This window comes from Malaya genurostris, chromosome 3, assembly GCF_030247185.1.
Source record: "Malaya genurostris strain Urasoe2022 chromosome 3, Malgen_1.1, whole genome shotgun sequence".
NCBI lineage: Eukaryota > Metazoa > Arthropoda > Insecta > Diptera > Culicidae > Malaya > Malaya genurostris.
The window spans coordinates 151,504,552-151,522,385 of record NC_080572.1 but is presented as its reverse complement, the minus strand read 5'-3'; the positions used below and the strand labels follow the sequence as shown (position 1 = coordinate 151,522,385).

The 17,834-nt window shown below is 37.7% G+C and overlaps 1 protein-coding gene across 1 annotated transcript in view; it reads right to left on the bottom strand.

Annotated features, from left to right (window-relative positions):
• LOC131438106 (plexin-B) overlaps nucleotides 1-17,834 on the bottom strand; it is a 438,124-nt gene that overhangs the window by 251,020 nt on the left and 169,270 nt on the right. The window contains exons 5-6 of the mRNA XM_058607913.1: nucleotides 10,908-11,033; nucleotides 9,012-9,818 (exon numbers count right to left, since the gene is read on the bottom strand). Coding sequence (XP_058463896.1) covers nucleotides 9,012-9,818; nucleotides 10,908-11,033 — 933 coding nt within the window. The remainder of the gene's footprint in view (nucleotides 1-9,011; nucleotides 9,819-10,907; nucleotides 11,034-17,834) is intronic.

The window sequence follows — 17,834 nt, the reverse complement described above, 5'->3', positions numbered from 1 at the left end:
CTACTGATAATGACTATCGAAATGCGTAGTTTTCGCCGGCTTAAGTGACGGTGTACAGTATTGAACACACTTTACCCTATAACTCCGGAACCAGAAGTCGCATCCGGATGAAATTCAGGAATTCCGTATGAAACCACGAGACCTTTCATTCGAATCTAAGTTTGTGGAAATCGGTCATACCATCGCTGAGAAAAGTGACTGAGATCTATTTTAGTACATATGACCACTATTTCCGTTACTTCCGGAACCGGATACCGGGAACCAGGATAGCCGGAATCGGTATGTTTAGTTACCTACTGCTAATGACTATCGATTTGTGTAGTTTTGAGACCAGTTTAGAATTTTTTTTTACGTTTTTTGTTTCGCTGGTTTAAGTGACGGTGTACAATATTGAACACACTTTACCCTATAATTCCGGAACCGGAAGTTGGATCCGGATGAAATTCAGGAATTTCGTATGGGACCAGAAGACCTTTCATTTGAATCTAAGTTTGTGGAAATCGGTCAAACCATCGCTGAGAAAAGTGAGTGAGATCTATTTTGGTATATAAGACCACTATTTCCGGTACTTCCGGAACCGGATACCGGGAACCAGGATAGCCGGAATCGGTTTGTTTAGTTGCCTACTGCTAATGACTATCGATTTGTGTAGTTTTGAGAGCAGCTTAGAATTTTTTTTACGTTTTTTGTTTCGCCGGTTTAAGTGACGGTGTACAATATTGAACACACTTTACCCTATAACTCCGGAACCGGAAGTCGCATCCGGATGAATATCAGGAATTCCGTATGGAACCACGAGACCTTTCATTTGAACCTAAGTTTGTGGAAATCGGTCAAACCATCGCTGAGGAAAGTGAGTGAGATCTATTTTGGTATACATGATCACTATTTCCGGTACTTCCGGAACCGGATACCGGGAACCAGGATAGCCGGAATCGGTTTGTTTAGTTGCCTACTGATAATGACTATCGAAATCGTTGGTTCTCGCCGGTTTAAGTGACGGTGTACAATATTGAACACACTTTACCCTATAATTCCGGAACCGGAAGTTGGATCCGGATGAAATTCAGGAATTCCGTATGGGACCAGAAGACCTTTCATTTGAATCAAAGTTTGTGGAAATCGGTCAAACCATCGCTGAGAAAAGTGAGATCTATTTTGGTATATATGACCACTGTTTCCGGAACCGGATACCGAGAACCAGGATAGCCGGAATCAGTTTATTTAGTTGCCTACTGTTAATGACTATCGATTTGTGTAGTTTTGAGACCAGTTTAGAGATTTTTTTACGTTTTTTGTTTCGCCGGTTTAAGTGACGGTGTACAATATTGAACACACTTTACCCTATAATTCCGGAACCGAAAGTCGGATCCGGATAAAAATCAGGAATTCCGTATGGGACCAGAAGACCTTTCATGTGAGTCTAAGTTTGTGGAAATCGGTCAAACCATCGCTGAGTGAGATTTATTTTTGTATATATGACCACTATTTCCGGAACCGGATCCCGGGAACCAGGATAGCCGAAATCGGTTTGTTTAGTTGCCTACTGATAATGACTATCGATTTGTGTAGTTTGGAGACCAGCTTAGAAATTTTTTTACGTATTTTGTTTCGCCGGTTTAAGTGACGGTGTACAATATTGAACACACTTTACCTTATAATTCCGGAACCGGAAATCGGATCCGGATGAATTTCAGGAATTCCGTATGGAACCACGAGACCTTTCATTTGAATCTAAGTTTGTGGAAATCGGTCAAACCATCGTTGAGAAAAGTGACTGAGATCTATTTTGATATATATGACCACTATTTCCGATACTTTCGGAACCGTATACCGGGAACCAGGATAGCCGAAATCGGTATGTTTAGTTGCCTACTGATAATGACTATCGATTTGTGTAGTTTTGAGACCAGCTTAGAAAATTTTTTAGGTTTTTTTGTTTCGCCGATTTAAGTGACGGTGTACAACATTGAACACACTTTACCCTATAACTCCGGAACCGGAAGTCGCATCCGGATGAAATTCAGGAATTCCGTATGGAACCACGAGACCTTTCATTTAAATCTAAGTTTGTGGAAATCGGTCAAACCATCGCTGAGAAAAGTGAGTGAGATCTATTTTGGTATACATGACCACTATTTCCGGTACTTCCGGAACCGGATACCGGGAACCAGGATAGCCGGAATCAGTTTGTTCAGTTGCCTACTGTTAATGACTATAGATTTGTGTAGTTTTGAGACCAGTTTAGATTTTTTTTTACGTTTTTTGTTTCGCCGGTTTAAGTGACGGTGTACAATATTGAACACACTTTACCCTATAATTCCGGAACCGGAAGTCGGATCCGGATGAAATTCAGGAATTTCGTATGGGACCAGAAGGCCTTTCATTTGAATCTAAGTTTGTGGAAATCGGTCAAACCATCGCTGAGTGAGATCTATTTTTGGTATATATGACCACTATTTCCGGAACCGGATACCGGAAACCAGGATAGCCGAAATCGGTTTGTTTAGTTGCCTACTGATAATGACTAACGATTTGTGTAGTTTTGAGACCAGTTTAGAAATTTTTTTACGTATTTTGTTTCGCCGGTTTAAGTGACGGTGTACAATATTGATCACACCACACACCAGAAGACCTTTCATTTGAATATAAGTTTGTCAAAATCGGTTCAGCTATCTCCGAGAAAACCTAGTGAGATTATTTGACACACACACACATTGCCCAGCTCGACGAACTGAGTCGAATGGTATATGACAATTTTCACTAGTTGGTTTTTCAAGTAATTGCATAACCTTTCTATATGAGAAAGGCAAAAATACATCTTGAGTTAAAGTAACAGCAAAGGGTGTAGCCGGTTTTTCATATAAAAACTGCCCCAAACAGAAAAAATTGATAATACGCTGTTTGAAAGGGTTGGTAAACGACTGGACAATGCGCAATTCAGGCCCCAATATGGTTCTTAGTCTCTTGTCCAGTAACTCCTATCCCTATCTCCCCGCGGTGCCGGCTGGGGTACGAGTAACCATAGGGAAGATCGGGTAACCAACCCCGGTGGGACCTTGGTCGTATGCTGACAGGGAAGGGGGGCTTGCCTTCTCTCTACAGAGAGCGAGCCTACCCGAGCGTCTGTTCCCCATGTTGGGGCGGCTCGAAACAGCGTCTGTTCTCCATGTTAGGAGCGGCTGATTACCGTCCTTGTGTCAGTGTGGGACTCTAAACAGTGCTGACACGATGGCCCTCCGGCGAGACAGGATGTTGGTGCAGGCCTAACAAGCCGCCCGGAAAAAGTAAGTTACGAACAATCAAGAAAGAAATACGACTCGGAATAATAGGCAAAGACTTACGCGACGAACTAAGGACTAAGATTGGAAGGAATGGAACTGCAAATCGCTTGGCTTCAAAGGATACGACCGAATGCTGCATGATGAGATTCAAATTCGCGGCTTCGGTGTCGTAGTACTGCAGGAGCTTTGTTGAACGGGACAAAAGGTATGGAAAAGTGGGCATCGACCAGCTACCTTCTACCAGAGCTGTGGCACGACCAACGTTCTAGGAACGGGATTTGTAGTGTTGGGTAAGATGCGCCAGCGCGTGATTGGGTGGCAGCCAATCAGTGATAGAATGTGCGTATTGAAGATCAAGGGCCGTTTCTTCAATTACAGCATCATCAACGTGCACTGCCCACATGAGACGAGACTCGATGACGAAAAAGAAGCATTCTACGCGCAGCTGGAACAAACATACGACATCTGTCCACGGCGGGATGTAAAACTCGTCATCGGCGACATGAATGCTCAGGTTGGCCGGGAGGCAATGTACAGGCCCGTGATCGGGCTGGAGAGCCTGCACGCGGTAACAAACGTCAACGGTCAACGATGCGTAAACTTTGCAGCCTCCCGAGGAATGGTAGTTCGAAGCACCTTCTTCCCTCGCAAAGATATTCACAAAGCCACCTGGAGATCACCTTATCAACATACGTAAAATCAAATCGACCACGTTCTCATCGACGGGCGATTCTTCTCCGACGTCATCAATGTCCACACTTACCGCAGTGCCAATATTGATTCTGACCACTACCTTGTCGCGGTTTGTATGCGCTCAAAACTATCGACGGTGCACAATACTCGTCGCACAGGAACGCCAGGACTCAATCTCGAGCAGCTACGTAGCCTTCGTACTGCAGTGCAACACCGCACTAGAGCAAACGAGGAACGATACAGACAGGCGCGGAACAGACAGAACACGGTTTTCCGGATGAAAAAGCGCCACCAGGAAGACCAAGATCGCGAAGCGATGGAACAGCTGTACCGCGCAAATGACCGGTTGCCAGGCGAGCTGCTCAAACATGGAGGAGAGGCACTGGCTAGAGCGCTGCACTGGATGATTTCTAAGATTTGGGAGGAGGAGATTCTACCGCAGGAATGGATGGATGGAGTGATATGTCCCGTGTACAAAAAGGGCGATAAACTAGACTGTTGCCATTACCGCGCAATCACATTGCTGAACACCGCCTACAAGGTACTCTCCCAAAACCTTTGCCGTCGTCTATCACCGATAGCTAAGGAATTCGTAGAGCCGTACCAAGCGGGATTTACTGGAGCCTGCGCCATTCCGAATCACATATTCGCGATAAGACAAGTACTCCAGAAGTGTCGCGAATACAACGTACCCACGCATCACCTATTCATTGTCTTCAAATCGGCATACGACACAATCAATCGATAACAGCTATGGCAGATAATGCACGAATACGATTTCCCGGATAAACTGACGTGATTGGTCAAAGCAACGATGGATAGAGTGATGTGCTACGTCCGAGTATCTGGGACGCTCTCGAGTCCCCTCGAATCTCGGAGAGGGCTACGTCAAGGTGATGGACTCTCTTGTATCTTGTTCAATATTGCCCTGGAAGGTGTGATTCGAAGAGCGAGGATCGACACGAATGGCACGATCTTCCGAAAGTCCGTACAACTTTTTGGCTTCGCTGACGATAATGATATTGTAACACGTAACCTTGAGAAGATTATGGATACCTACATCGGACTGAAAGCTGAAGCTAGGAGAATCGGAGTGGCCATAAATGCGTCGAAAACAAAATACATGATAGGAAGAGGCTATAGAGAAGAAACACTACGCCTCCCACCACGAATCGCTTTGATTTTCTAGATATTTACGATCATTTTAAAAAGTCTCACCTTTTCTGAAGTCATCTATCTACAGTTTTCGTTATAACGTTATAACGAAAATCGGTTGACTAACAACAAAGTTATGAGTCCAGGGATGCAAACTGCCTCCCCTTTTTTATTACTGTAATCTGTTAACCCACATTTACATTTTCTATTATTCGTACTGTACCACACTGCTGCATCTAAACTAAAATTCTATTACAGTAGGCATGCGAAGCAGTATCGCGTTTAAAACTTCCGCCGAAATCACCGCCACTTGAAGTAGGTAGAAATTCTATCTTTCTAAATTTTACTGTCTGTTCGCGCTACTGTAGCATAAAAAATGTAGCTCGCTACAGTAGAAAAATGTACTTTGCTGTTGTAGAAAAATGTAAATTAGTGCGATAGAAAAATAAACTTTACCGCGGTAGTTAACAGTGGTATAGAAGAGCAGCAAGCGCAGCACATTGCCTATATGCTTCGCTATTTCAAAGATGATTTTCGCTTATTCAGAATGTTTATAAAGTAGTATTGCTAATATCATTTATTTAACCCCGGTTTTAAGCTTTTGATCGTTGTCCGGAGGTATTAATGGTTGGTTTTGCCAGAGGGTATTAATAATAATTTGAAGTAAAATTATTAAGTTACAGAATTATTTATGTTTTTCAAATAAAGAAATTATGTAATCGCTGTGAGAATCAACTTTTGAATAAAGGCCGAGAGTATTATACCGTTTGAATCAGTTCACTTAGTTCGCAAAGTGACTGTGTGATTAGTTCAATAAATTATCCATGTTTTCTGGACTTGTTAATTGATGGGCAAGTAAACTCAATTCGACGTTACTGGTTCCGTAAAGTAGTGGGCGAAACATATTTTTGAAATGGTTTGATCGATTCTCACTAACTTCGTATAAAATTGAAAGATTAGTTCCGAAATAACATATTAATACGTGTACAATAATTCAAACCGTGATATGAACAAAATAATAAAATCAATGAGTATTTCGATCGAAATGAATGAAAAACTCACTCGGAATGGAAATACTCGGAGCTCTGCCAGTTAGAATGTTTTGTTATTTTGAGAACAAATTAACGGATTAATGAGTGCGGTTCACAAGAAAATATAATCAGTAATTAAACACAGTACTAAAGAAACAAATTAGAATAGTAACTTAAGCCGCCATAGTAAGATTCATTATACTCTATTTGTACTACCGTCAATCATATGTATTAAAAAAAGTTTTGTACTGTGTTACAACATGCAGATCATCCAAATTTATTTACATTTATATGATCGCCGTCTTGCTATCCCCGTCAGCTGATTGTTCATTTATATTATTTTTCCAAAGGTGTCGCATTAGAAAGAGAAAAGAAGGTGCTTCGCATATCGCGTTCTCTCTGACAGCAACCTAAGGACCACCTGAAAAGTGTTGACTTATGACCACTACGGGGTTTTACATTTTTCATTATGTTACGCACGAAACACAGAATTGAGCCAAAAATCCGTTATATCAATCGAACGCTTCCCAAGAAACAAATGCACGTAGTGTTATAAAATATCTAGTATATTTACATATCTAGAGTCACTTAAGTAAACTCGAAGAAAATTAAATCTCTGATAAACAAATAATTTCAACTGCACTGACTATGTCAAACGGAAACCTTTATGATAATTGTTAGGTTAGTTTAGGTAGAGCTAACACCCACCTATATCTGAGAAACGCTGCAATGGCAACTTAGCACACAGTGGGAAGTTTGGGTCACCCTCATCTAATAAGAAATATCGGTAAAATATTGCTGACTTTCGAACAGCTCAACAATAACATCAGTAAAAGGTATCATTTACCGATCGATCGGTAGAGTTGAGCTAAGACTCATTTCTTCATAATTTTATACTGAATTATTCATCATTCCATACTGAAGTTTGAGGACATTTACATAAAAATTGTAATACACGAGATTGGTAAGCTGTAGATCATTATTGCTATTTTGGTCGGTTTGGATAAAAACATAAAAAAATATCATCTTTGGTCCCACAAAATCAATCTATTTAAGTGTGCTCGAAAAAACAATAGGCTTACTGCCCAAAACATGGAAAATATTCAGATATCGAAGACTATATCTTTCTGAAATCGTTATTAGCTTTTCAATTTCAGTAAATTATGTAATTATCCGAAATTTAATTTGTGCTGATGATGATCGTTAGAAAGAATCCTACGTATATTAGTAAAACATAAGTTAACCATTTGTATTTTTTATTCTCATGTTTACCGGAATCAATAAAAAATCAACGCACCTTTTATAGATTTTACGACGGATTATTCTTTTGCTTGGGATTTACAGAAAAAAAAATGATGAAAAATGACTCTAAACTTAGCGAAATACTAAAGGATTTCTTTAAAGTCGACATTTGGTTTTTCTAGTTGGGAGAAAGTTGTACAAGCAATACTGATCGTTCAATACAAATACATCTTTAAAGATAGTAACATCGACAAAAGGTTCGAAGAGGAATTCAAATTTCTTCATGTCCTTATTTTATTAAACCTAGCTTCTATTGGGTTGTAAACACAGCCTAAATATATTGTATGAATGGCTAGATTACAGGAAAAGGCTTCTGTGTTTCCGTTGAAGAGACCTAAAAAAGTTTTTTGAAGAATCCCTTAGAAATGCATACGTTTGAAATAAAGATATAACTAGAAATAAAAATGCAAGGAAAAAATGAAATTGCCCGCTCCAGGAAACTTGATTTTTTTCTTAGTAGGGTAACGGTACCTTCATTCATTTCAGCTCCGTATCTCAATAAGCTGAAATATGGTGCATTCTGAGTGCATTCGCGAAGGTAATAACACCACTATTATGCACAATTATGCCGTAATCTGATTTTTCAGAGCCGAAACAAAGATATTTCATCCGATTTTATGATAATTTGTTGATTGGTAGTCGCGTAATCCTCAAAATAACGTGGTAGCTCCACAAATGAAACGATTATTAGTACAATAACCCTATGTAAGATGAATGCATTTCTATAGCCATAAATTTTAATCTTTTAGTAGTCTGGATTATTCTAAACATAAAATATAATCAACACAAAAATTTTACAAGATAGGCTCATGCAAATGCAATTCTTCATGTAAAAATAGGTCTTGATACCAGATAACGAATTGCATCGTTCAAAAAGATTATCAATAATATCAACGAATTCCTAGTTCAAAAAAATATAATCATTTGTTCAAATAGATCAATAATTCGTCTATACGCCAAAAAAATAATACTTATGCATGTAAAAGATCAATTCAATCAACCTTTCACTACACACCTTCTGAGCAAACATCGTAAAGTACAGCGGTAGAATACATTTTCGTCCGCAGCTGTAAAGTACTTTTTCGTCCGCAGTAGAATACATTTTTTTCGTTGGCGGTAGGAAGCTACAGTACATTTTTGAAAACTACGGGAGTTTCAAGCAGCAGTACAAGGCCGTACCATCAAGAAAAGGTAGAATGAAGTAGAACACCGCTACCGTTTGCATCCCATTACACCACTGGGTGGATTAAAACAGGTTTTTTTCATTTATAAGCGAACCATCGATCTCGGTATGGTCCGACTTTGTCAATACGAAGAGTAAATTAACTCCCACCTCCATCCGCCAAGCGGGGGTACGCGCCTAGGGTAACTCTATTTCGGGATATTCATGTTGAACAAAAAAAAGAGTAACAAATTTTGGTTTATGGACGTGGTTTATGAACTTTTAAGTCACTCGAAACTTCCTGAACGAAAAGTAAAGAAAAACGAAGAGTAAATGGAAAAGGAATTTTGTTCAAAATCACTTGGTCGAACACATATTACTTACCAGTGTTTTTTCACAAACTACATATTTATTTGATTCAACTCGTGCTGGTAGTACCATATGAGCACCTTCTATATTAACTGTACAGAGAAATCCCGTGTGAACACTTTGCGGTCGTGGTAAATTTTCGATTTCTAATTTAATTTCTTTTGGAACCTTATTGGGTAACAAAATTGGCAGTGATCGACGCTTGAAGTGAGGACAAATACTGTCGTTAGTGACAATACTTCCTGAATTTCGACATGTTGATGTGTTGTATACGCACTTATTGTCATAAATACACCAATTGCACCCCCACAAACTTTGAAGACATTTTCTGCAGTTTTCATGACGAGAGCAATCATAAAAGGCGAAATTGCGGGACACAAAATCTTTGTTAGTTTCCGAGCTTCGTACACTTAATGGCACTAGAATATGATCAGTATTGACAAGTAACACTGGTCTTGAATATAAAGGAGGGGTTCTGCATACTAGTCCTTCGTTGGTTACGTTCGCATCGATCGGTGTTGAGTTGCCGAATACACATTTGTATTTAGAATTCTGTGGCAGTTCGGGTAATGTGCGAATAGTAAGGTGAACGGTTGTCATTTGAGTAATCGGAATTTTGTCTGGAGAAACCATTTCAAAATCAATGCATTGCTGACCTGTACTGATAGATAACCAACGAGCTGTGCTAGTGTCCTTTTGGCATGCATTACGTACTGTGCACCGTTTCTCAAGAGAACACCATCCACAAAAAGGATCTCTAGATTCCAAGCAGCTGGAGCAGTTCAAAAATGTTCTACAATGCTCAACTTGTATTTTCGTCACCTAGAAATTATAAAATCAAGGATTATTGTCGAAGTAGAAGTGGAATAAAATCTAAGGGTTGGGTCGCTTAGAGCAGTGTGCAAATTACACGTTAACACAATGCATTGGTGTATTTCTCAATAATGGCGCTTTCAATTTAATTCAGTTGCACAGATTGTGGCACACACAAGCTCACTTTTGACAAGTAGCTTGGGCACATAGTGGCACACTTAGGCTCACAGTTTATCACGTGTGTTTTATAGTTTATGTTAAGCGACTCTTCCCTTGGATAAAATAAATGAATAATCTAAAAAAACATAAAAATTTCATAAAAAATCATATTAACAATAACAATAACAATAACAACAACAATAACAACAATAACAACAATAACAACAATAACAACAATAACAACAATAACAACAATAACAACAATAACAACAATAACAACAATAACAACAATAACAACAATAACAACAATAACAACAATAACAACAATAACAACAATAACAACAATAACAACAATAACAACAATAACAACAATAACAACAATAACAACAATAACAACAATAACAACAATAACAACAATAACAACAATAACAACAATAACAACAATAACAACAATAACAACAATAACAACAATAACAACAATAACAACAATAACAACAATAACAACAATAACAACAATAACAACAATAACAACAATAACAACAATAACAACAATAACAACAATAATAACAACAATAATAACGACAACAACAAAACCAACTACAACAACAACAACAACAACAATGACAACGGCAACGGCAAGGCCAACGACAACGGCAGCGACAATGTCAATGACAACGACAACGGCAACGGCTATGATAACGACATTGGCAACGACAACGGCAACGGCAACGGCAACGGCAACGTCAACGACAACGACAAAGATGGCACCAACAACGACAACTAATAATAATAATCATCATAGTAATAATAATAAAAATAATAATAATAATAATAATACTAATCATAATAACAATAATAATAATAATAATAATAATAATAATAATAATAATAATAATAATAATAATAATCATAATAAAAATAATAATATTGCGAACTTACTTTTTTTTCCGATAGAACGTACAAATAATCTGATTGTGGAGAAATCATAGTGTCTGGTAATATTTTGTAGCCAGTATCTATTTCTATTTTCTCGTATTCTCCTGCGGAAGCCCCGGACATGAGTATCTATAATAAAAACGGAACGTTTATCAGATAATTATTATTGTATGGTTGGTTGTACTACCAAAACAATTTTTATCGAAATTCAAAAGACTATGTATAACTAAAATTCACCAACCATCTAATAGACTTTGCTTAGTTGATCGCCCGTGAGACACCCGTTCTTGATAAAAAACTTTATATGGTTGTACGCAAGACTCATGTGAATACACATTTATGATGATGGAGGATGCAGTAAATAATAGAATTGAAAAGTCGTTACTTGTAAATTGAAGAGTCGTCACTAGTGAACGAACCCTATGACGATTTCTCACATAATGTGTATCTGGAAATTTATTATTGGTATATTGTTAAATCGGTTCACTCCTTCAGGTATTGGTATATTGAGGCTGCTTTAATCTGAACCCGATCCTTCAGGTGACTTTGAAAGCATATATAATAACTTAGAGTTAGAGGATTTTTTTTGAAAACTTTAGATTATAAATATTTTTGAAAAGGGTAGAATCGATTATATTCCCGAATTGAAAGCCACATTTTGATCAAATCTTTAAGTTTGTAAGCATATACATTTGAATATATGTTTGTATAAATCGATTCAATCACCTCTGAGAAAGTATCAAATGAATTCAAACATTTCAAAGATCTTATCGATAATACAGATTGCAAACAATCGTATCCAAACCTTCAGTCTACAAATTCAACCCCACAAATCCACCTCCGTTCAACTTCCCCAGACAGCACTATTCAATACCGCATTCATTTAACATGCCACAACAACAACGTCCCATACAAGTCCCGATGGAAGTCGACCACTCCATCAGGTCCAGTAAATTGAACTATATGAACAGACCCAACTATCATATAGAGCATGATACACATAACTACGAAGACGACTATGATTATTATTATTATTGTTATTACTATCCCGAGTCTGAAAATTTAAATCATCGAAATTAAGCAACAATTATCAACCTATAGAAAGCAATTCAAACGAGCACGTCGTTGATACACCCGAACTGGTAGCAGAAAACGATTCCGAAACAAAACCAAACGAAACAGCTCAAGTCGATGATTTAAATTTTCAACTAGCCGGCGGTCCATCGAGTCAGACATGAACAATTTTATTCCGTATATCACCGTTTCAACAAACAAAGGTGAACTTAAATTTTTAATCGACTCTGGGAGCAACCGTAACTATATTTCAGAAAAACATGTAAATTTACAAAATTACAGGTACACAACACCCACTACCGTAAGAAATGTAAGAGGCACACATACAGTAATTCATAGAATTGAACCCTTTCCATACAATTCCTGATACAAAAGAGCAAATATTCCTAATTTTTGATTTTCACCCATTTTTTGATGGGCTAATAATAGGATATGAATCTCTCAAAAATTTCAAGGCAAATATTATTACTAGTAACAACGAACTACAATTTCCTCGAGGGGAACAATCAAAATGAAACGTAAGTACCCTGATAGAATATCTTTACATCGAAAAGAAATTTACCAAAATTCCTACAAAGGTAAAAGGTGAATTTCTTTTAGAAAATGACTTGGAAGTTAACTCACACGTCACAGTTACTCTGGATTATACTCAGCAGTAGACTCTCATGTTATGATGCCTATTATGAATCATTCTTCTGAACCATGTAGCGTCTCAATTAGCAACGATATCCTTAAACCAGAAATTAATAACTTTGAAACCATTACGTTAGAGTCAAACAAATCCAATATTAAGCGAACAAAATCTATATACGATCAATTTAGGACAGAGCATCTTAATGGTGATGAAAAAGGAAACTACTTAAATTAATTTCTCAACACGAAAATATTTTCTTTACGGAAGGCTCAAAACTTTCTTTCGCGAGCGCAATAAAACACAACATTAAAACAAAGGATGAAGCACCAGTACATGCCAAATCCTATAGGTACCCATACTATCACCGTGAAGAGGTTCAAAGACAAATTGCAAAACTACTCGATCAAGGAATTATCCGTCATTCGAATAGCCCTTGGACTTCCCCGGTATGGATAGTACCCAAAAAATTAGATGCCTCCGGCAAACAAATTGCGGCTCGTAATCGACTACCGCAAATTAAACGAGAAAATGGTTGATGATCGTTATCCGATACTGAACATCACTGACATCCTAGACAAACTAGGAAAGAGTATGTATTTTTCCACGCTCGATCTCGCATCTGGGTTTCAACAGGTAGAGGTAGAAGAAAAAGACATCTCAAAAACAGCATTTAGTGTCGAAAATGGGCACTATGAATTTTTAAGGATGCCCTTTGGGTTAAAGAACGCACCATCAACTTTTCAACGCGTGATGGACAATGTTCTTCGCGAGCATATAGGTGTTATCTGTCTAGTGTATATGGATGACATCATTGTCTTTTCCACGAGCCTTACAGAGCACATGGACAATTTAGCAAAAATTTTCAAAACTTTGCAAAAGCACAATCTCAAAGTACAATTGGACAAGAGTGAGTTCTTACAGAAAGAGGTTGCTTTCTTAGGCCACATTATCACACCGGAAGGTTGCAAACCGAATCCGGACAAAATCAAAATCATTCAAGAATGGCCATTAACTTCGAATGAAAAACAGTTGCGCGGTTTCCTAGGAATTCTAGGGTATTATCGTAAATTCATTAGAGACTTCGCAAAAATTGCGAAACCACTCACTAATGCTCTAAGAAAAGGAGAAACAATTTCTCACTCAGAAGAATTTGTTAACGCCTTCGAACACTGTAAAACAATACTAACAGGAAGTAACATTTTGCAGTGTCCCGATTTTTTAAACAATTCATTTTGACTACGGACGCCAGCATTTTTACAATTGGCGCTGTACTCTCTTAAGGGACTATCGGAAACGATAAACCAATAGCTCTTGCCTCCCGAACCCTTAACAAGTCAGAAGAAAAATACTCGACTATAGAGAAAGAGCTCTTAGTCGTAGTTTGGGCTTGCAAATATTTCCGTCCGTACCTCTATGGAAGGAAATTCACTCTGTACACGGATCATAAGCCATTCACATATGGTCTCAACTTGAATGACACCAACAATAGACTTGGCCATTGGCGTCTTTCACTGAGCGAATTCGATTATGAAATACGCTACCGCCCGGGTGAGCAAAACGTAATCGCTGACAGCCTCTCCCGAGAGTCTACCGAAGAACCATAACGAGATGTGTCTTTGGGGTACCAATAATATTTAGCATGTTTAAGGATTACATGGATTTAAAACGGGCAAATTGTATTTATTGCCCAGAGAACCTCATGAACCTTATTCAGACTGTGTACAAAAATCATTTTAATAGAGCAAATAAATTCAAAGTTTACTTAACACAAAAGTTGCTAATAGACCTAAGAACCCCAGAAGAAGAAAACCTGATTATAGAGCAAACGCACGAACGTGCTCATGGAGGCATCTGGGAAAACAAGAAACAAATCTCGAATAGATTTTTCTTCTCCAAGATGAAAACGAAGATACGAGAATATATCAAGCTTTTCAAAACATGTAATAAAAATAAATATGATCGCCACCCGTTTAATTTAAAAATAGGCAGTACACCTAACCCGGAAAGACCCCTATACATAGTACACATAGACATCTTTACTGCAGAGAAAACACATTTCCTTTCAGCTATTGACAAATTTTCAAGGTTCGGATCGTTGACACACATTAAATCCCGTAATATTATGGACGTAAGAAAAGGATTGATTAAGTTTTAAAAAATACAACGTGACAACGAACCATCCTTAAGAACAATCGAATTTAGAGGACTACTTCATGACCTCAATATTGAAGTATTCTTCACCCCTGCCAACCACAGTGAGAGTAACGGTACTGTCGAGAGATTTCACTCTACCATTGCAAAAATCTTTCGCTGTATCAAATCAACATTTAAAGAACTAAACTTAAAAGAAACCTTCTATATTGCTTACACACAATATAACAACACAATCCATTCCGCTATTAAAATGAAACCTAGAGAAGCTTTTTATGGGCTGAAAGATTCCCAAGAGAGGCCTCCAGATACGGAAATGCTAATAGAAAGTAGAAACAAAGTTTACGATGAGATCATTTTGGCCCATGAAAAATCAAAACAAGAAAATTTACGTTATCACAATAAAAACAAAGAAGGCATTCCTGAGTTCCAACAGAATTCAATCTAATTTCAGGAAAAGAAAATATGGCTTGCGAACAATGGATTCTATTCCTATACACCACCTTCATAATAGTCATTTCATCCCATGCACAATCCATCCAGATTCATGACATTACGAACAACGCAGGAGCGTTGCTTCTTAAAAGGGGGGGATGAACGAGTAATTGCAGGATACGACAGATTATTGCATGTGATCGATTTTTCGCAACTTGAAATTTCAATATCTATTTTAGAAAATGTAATTAATCAAACTAAGAATTCATCAAGCAGTTTATCAGATATTCTTGAAATGAAACTCAGAGAAGTAAAATTCATTTATAGCACACTAAATTTGCAATCAAACAGATACAGGAGGTCTATCGACTTATTAGGAAGTACAATCAAGTTCATAACAGGTAATCTCGACGCAGAAGATCTGAAAATTATTAATAATAATTTAGATGATGATGTGAAGACCACCCGGCACTACAACCCTGACTGAACAGCTGCTGGCTCAGCGTTCAGAGTTTAAGACAATATATAGTTTACAGTTGTCTGTCATAGCGTACACCTCGCATAGTTACTTGCTAGTGAATATCACCTCCCTACCGGCGAGTATCGGATATAACAGTGGCGACGAGGAAAAATAGTTCTATTTCGCGTTAAAATAGTGATTTCAGCAGTGTTTATTCCTGGTGTTAAGTTTGCCAGAGTTCGTTTTGGTTTGTTTGCCGTAGTTTTGGTCAACGATCACGTAAGTGTTTTGCAGGTTTTATTCGTAAAGTGTTTAAGTGCATGTTTAAAAGTGCATTTGAAGGCATTCTGATTGTTTAGCACACAAAAGGAATTGCGCTTCATTTTGTTAGAAAGTGAGTTAAGCATCAGAAAAACCATTTTGGATTTTTTTAAAATAACTATTTATTGGAATATAAGTTAAAATTAAATTATTAAGATTTAAATTGGGTGTGCCATTTGCTTCCGCCATTCTGAGATCTTTGTGTAGGGAAAATTCTAAACCAACTTGTATTGTGTAATGGGGAAAAGGAACTTATATACTAACTTACTAACTAATACAGAGAGCAATCGATTTTGGTCGGAATTTGCTTATAATATTATGTGACATTACATCTAATGGTTCTATATTTGTGAGTCTGTGTAACTCATTTGTACTAAACCAGGGAGGATGCTTCAAAATCATTTTCAGAATTTTATTCTGAATTCTTTGAAGCGTTTTCTTCCTGGTGGAACAACAACTCGACCAAATTTGTACTGCATAAAGCATGGCTGGTCTGAAAATTTGTTTATAAATTAGCAACTTGTTTTTTAGACAGAGCTTAGAATTTCTGTTTATAAGAGGATATAAACATTTAATATATTTATTACACTTTGCCTGGATTTCTTCAATGTGACCCTTGAAAGTGAGTTTTTTGTCATATGTTAAACCTAAGTATTTAGCTTGATCAGACCATGTCAATTCCAAGCCATTCAATTTGAGAATGTTATTATTGTTTGGTTTAAGAAAAGAAGCTCTTGGCTTATGAGGAAAGATAATTAATTGCGTTTTTGCGGCATTTGGTTTAATTTTCCATTTTGACAGATAATCACTGAAAATATTTAAACTTCTTTGTAGGCGACTGCAGATCACTCTTAGATTTCTACCTGTGGCTAACAGACTTGTGTCGTCACAGAATAGCGATTTCTGACAACCAACAGGTAGATTTGGAATGCCATTTTGGATTTTGGTTTTATGTTGCATACTACCATCAACATAGAGTTGTAGCACCCGAGTTTTGCTTGCAACATCTATTTGTTTCGCAACAAAAATTTGTTTCATCGGCGACTGCTGTTTATCGCTTGACTTTGTTGCATTTAAATCTTATGTTTATCGCTGTTTACCGTTAGTTTCTTGCACAAAACGGAATTGAAAAGTTCATTGTTTATCGCGTATCAGTTTAGCGAATAGAACTTGTTTGTTTATTTCGAAGTCGAATTCAGTTTGTTTTGATTCTATCTTCACTTACGCGTTTACACTTAAAGAAAAAGTTTACCGTTTATTTAAAAAAAATAATAAAAACAACTCAAATCAAATCGTGTTTTTTTATTTCGTTTATTTTCTCACTATGTAAAGTATGCCGTTGGTGAATCAAATAGAACTGTTTATTCCCGGCACGATCCGTTATTGGAGCAGTTAGATTGGGTGTTTGCGAAGTTATTGGAGCAGTTAGATTGGGTGTTTGCGAATCATAAAGTGATAAGTCCGGATGGACAAAAAGTGTCGTTTTTGGCTACTTGCAGCAGAGAAGTTTATAGTGAGCTGAAGCTTCTTTTTCCCGAAAAGGATTTAAAGACCGTGTCTTTTAAAGAGATTACGGATGCTCTGAAGAAGCGATACGATAAGACGGAAAGCGATTTGATCCAGCGGTACAAGTTTTATCAACGTGTCCAAGGTCCGAATGAAAGTGCAGAGGATTTTATTCTTGCTGTCAAGCTCCAGGCAGAAATGGGTGATTTCGGAGAGTTTAAGGACATGGCGATTCGTGATAAACTGGTTTGTGGTATCAGCAACAAGGATTTGCAGAAGCGTTTGTTTGATGAGGAGGATTTAACCCTGGCAAAAGCGGAGAAGCTCATTGTGAACAGAGAGTTAGCAG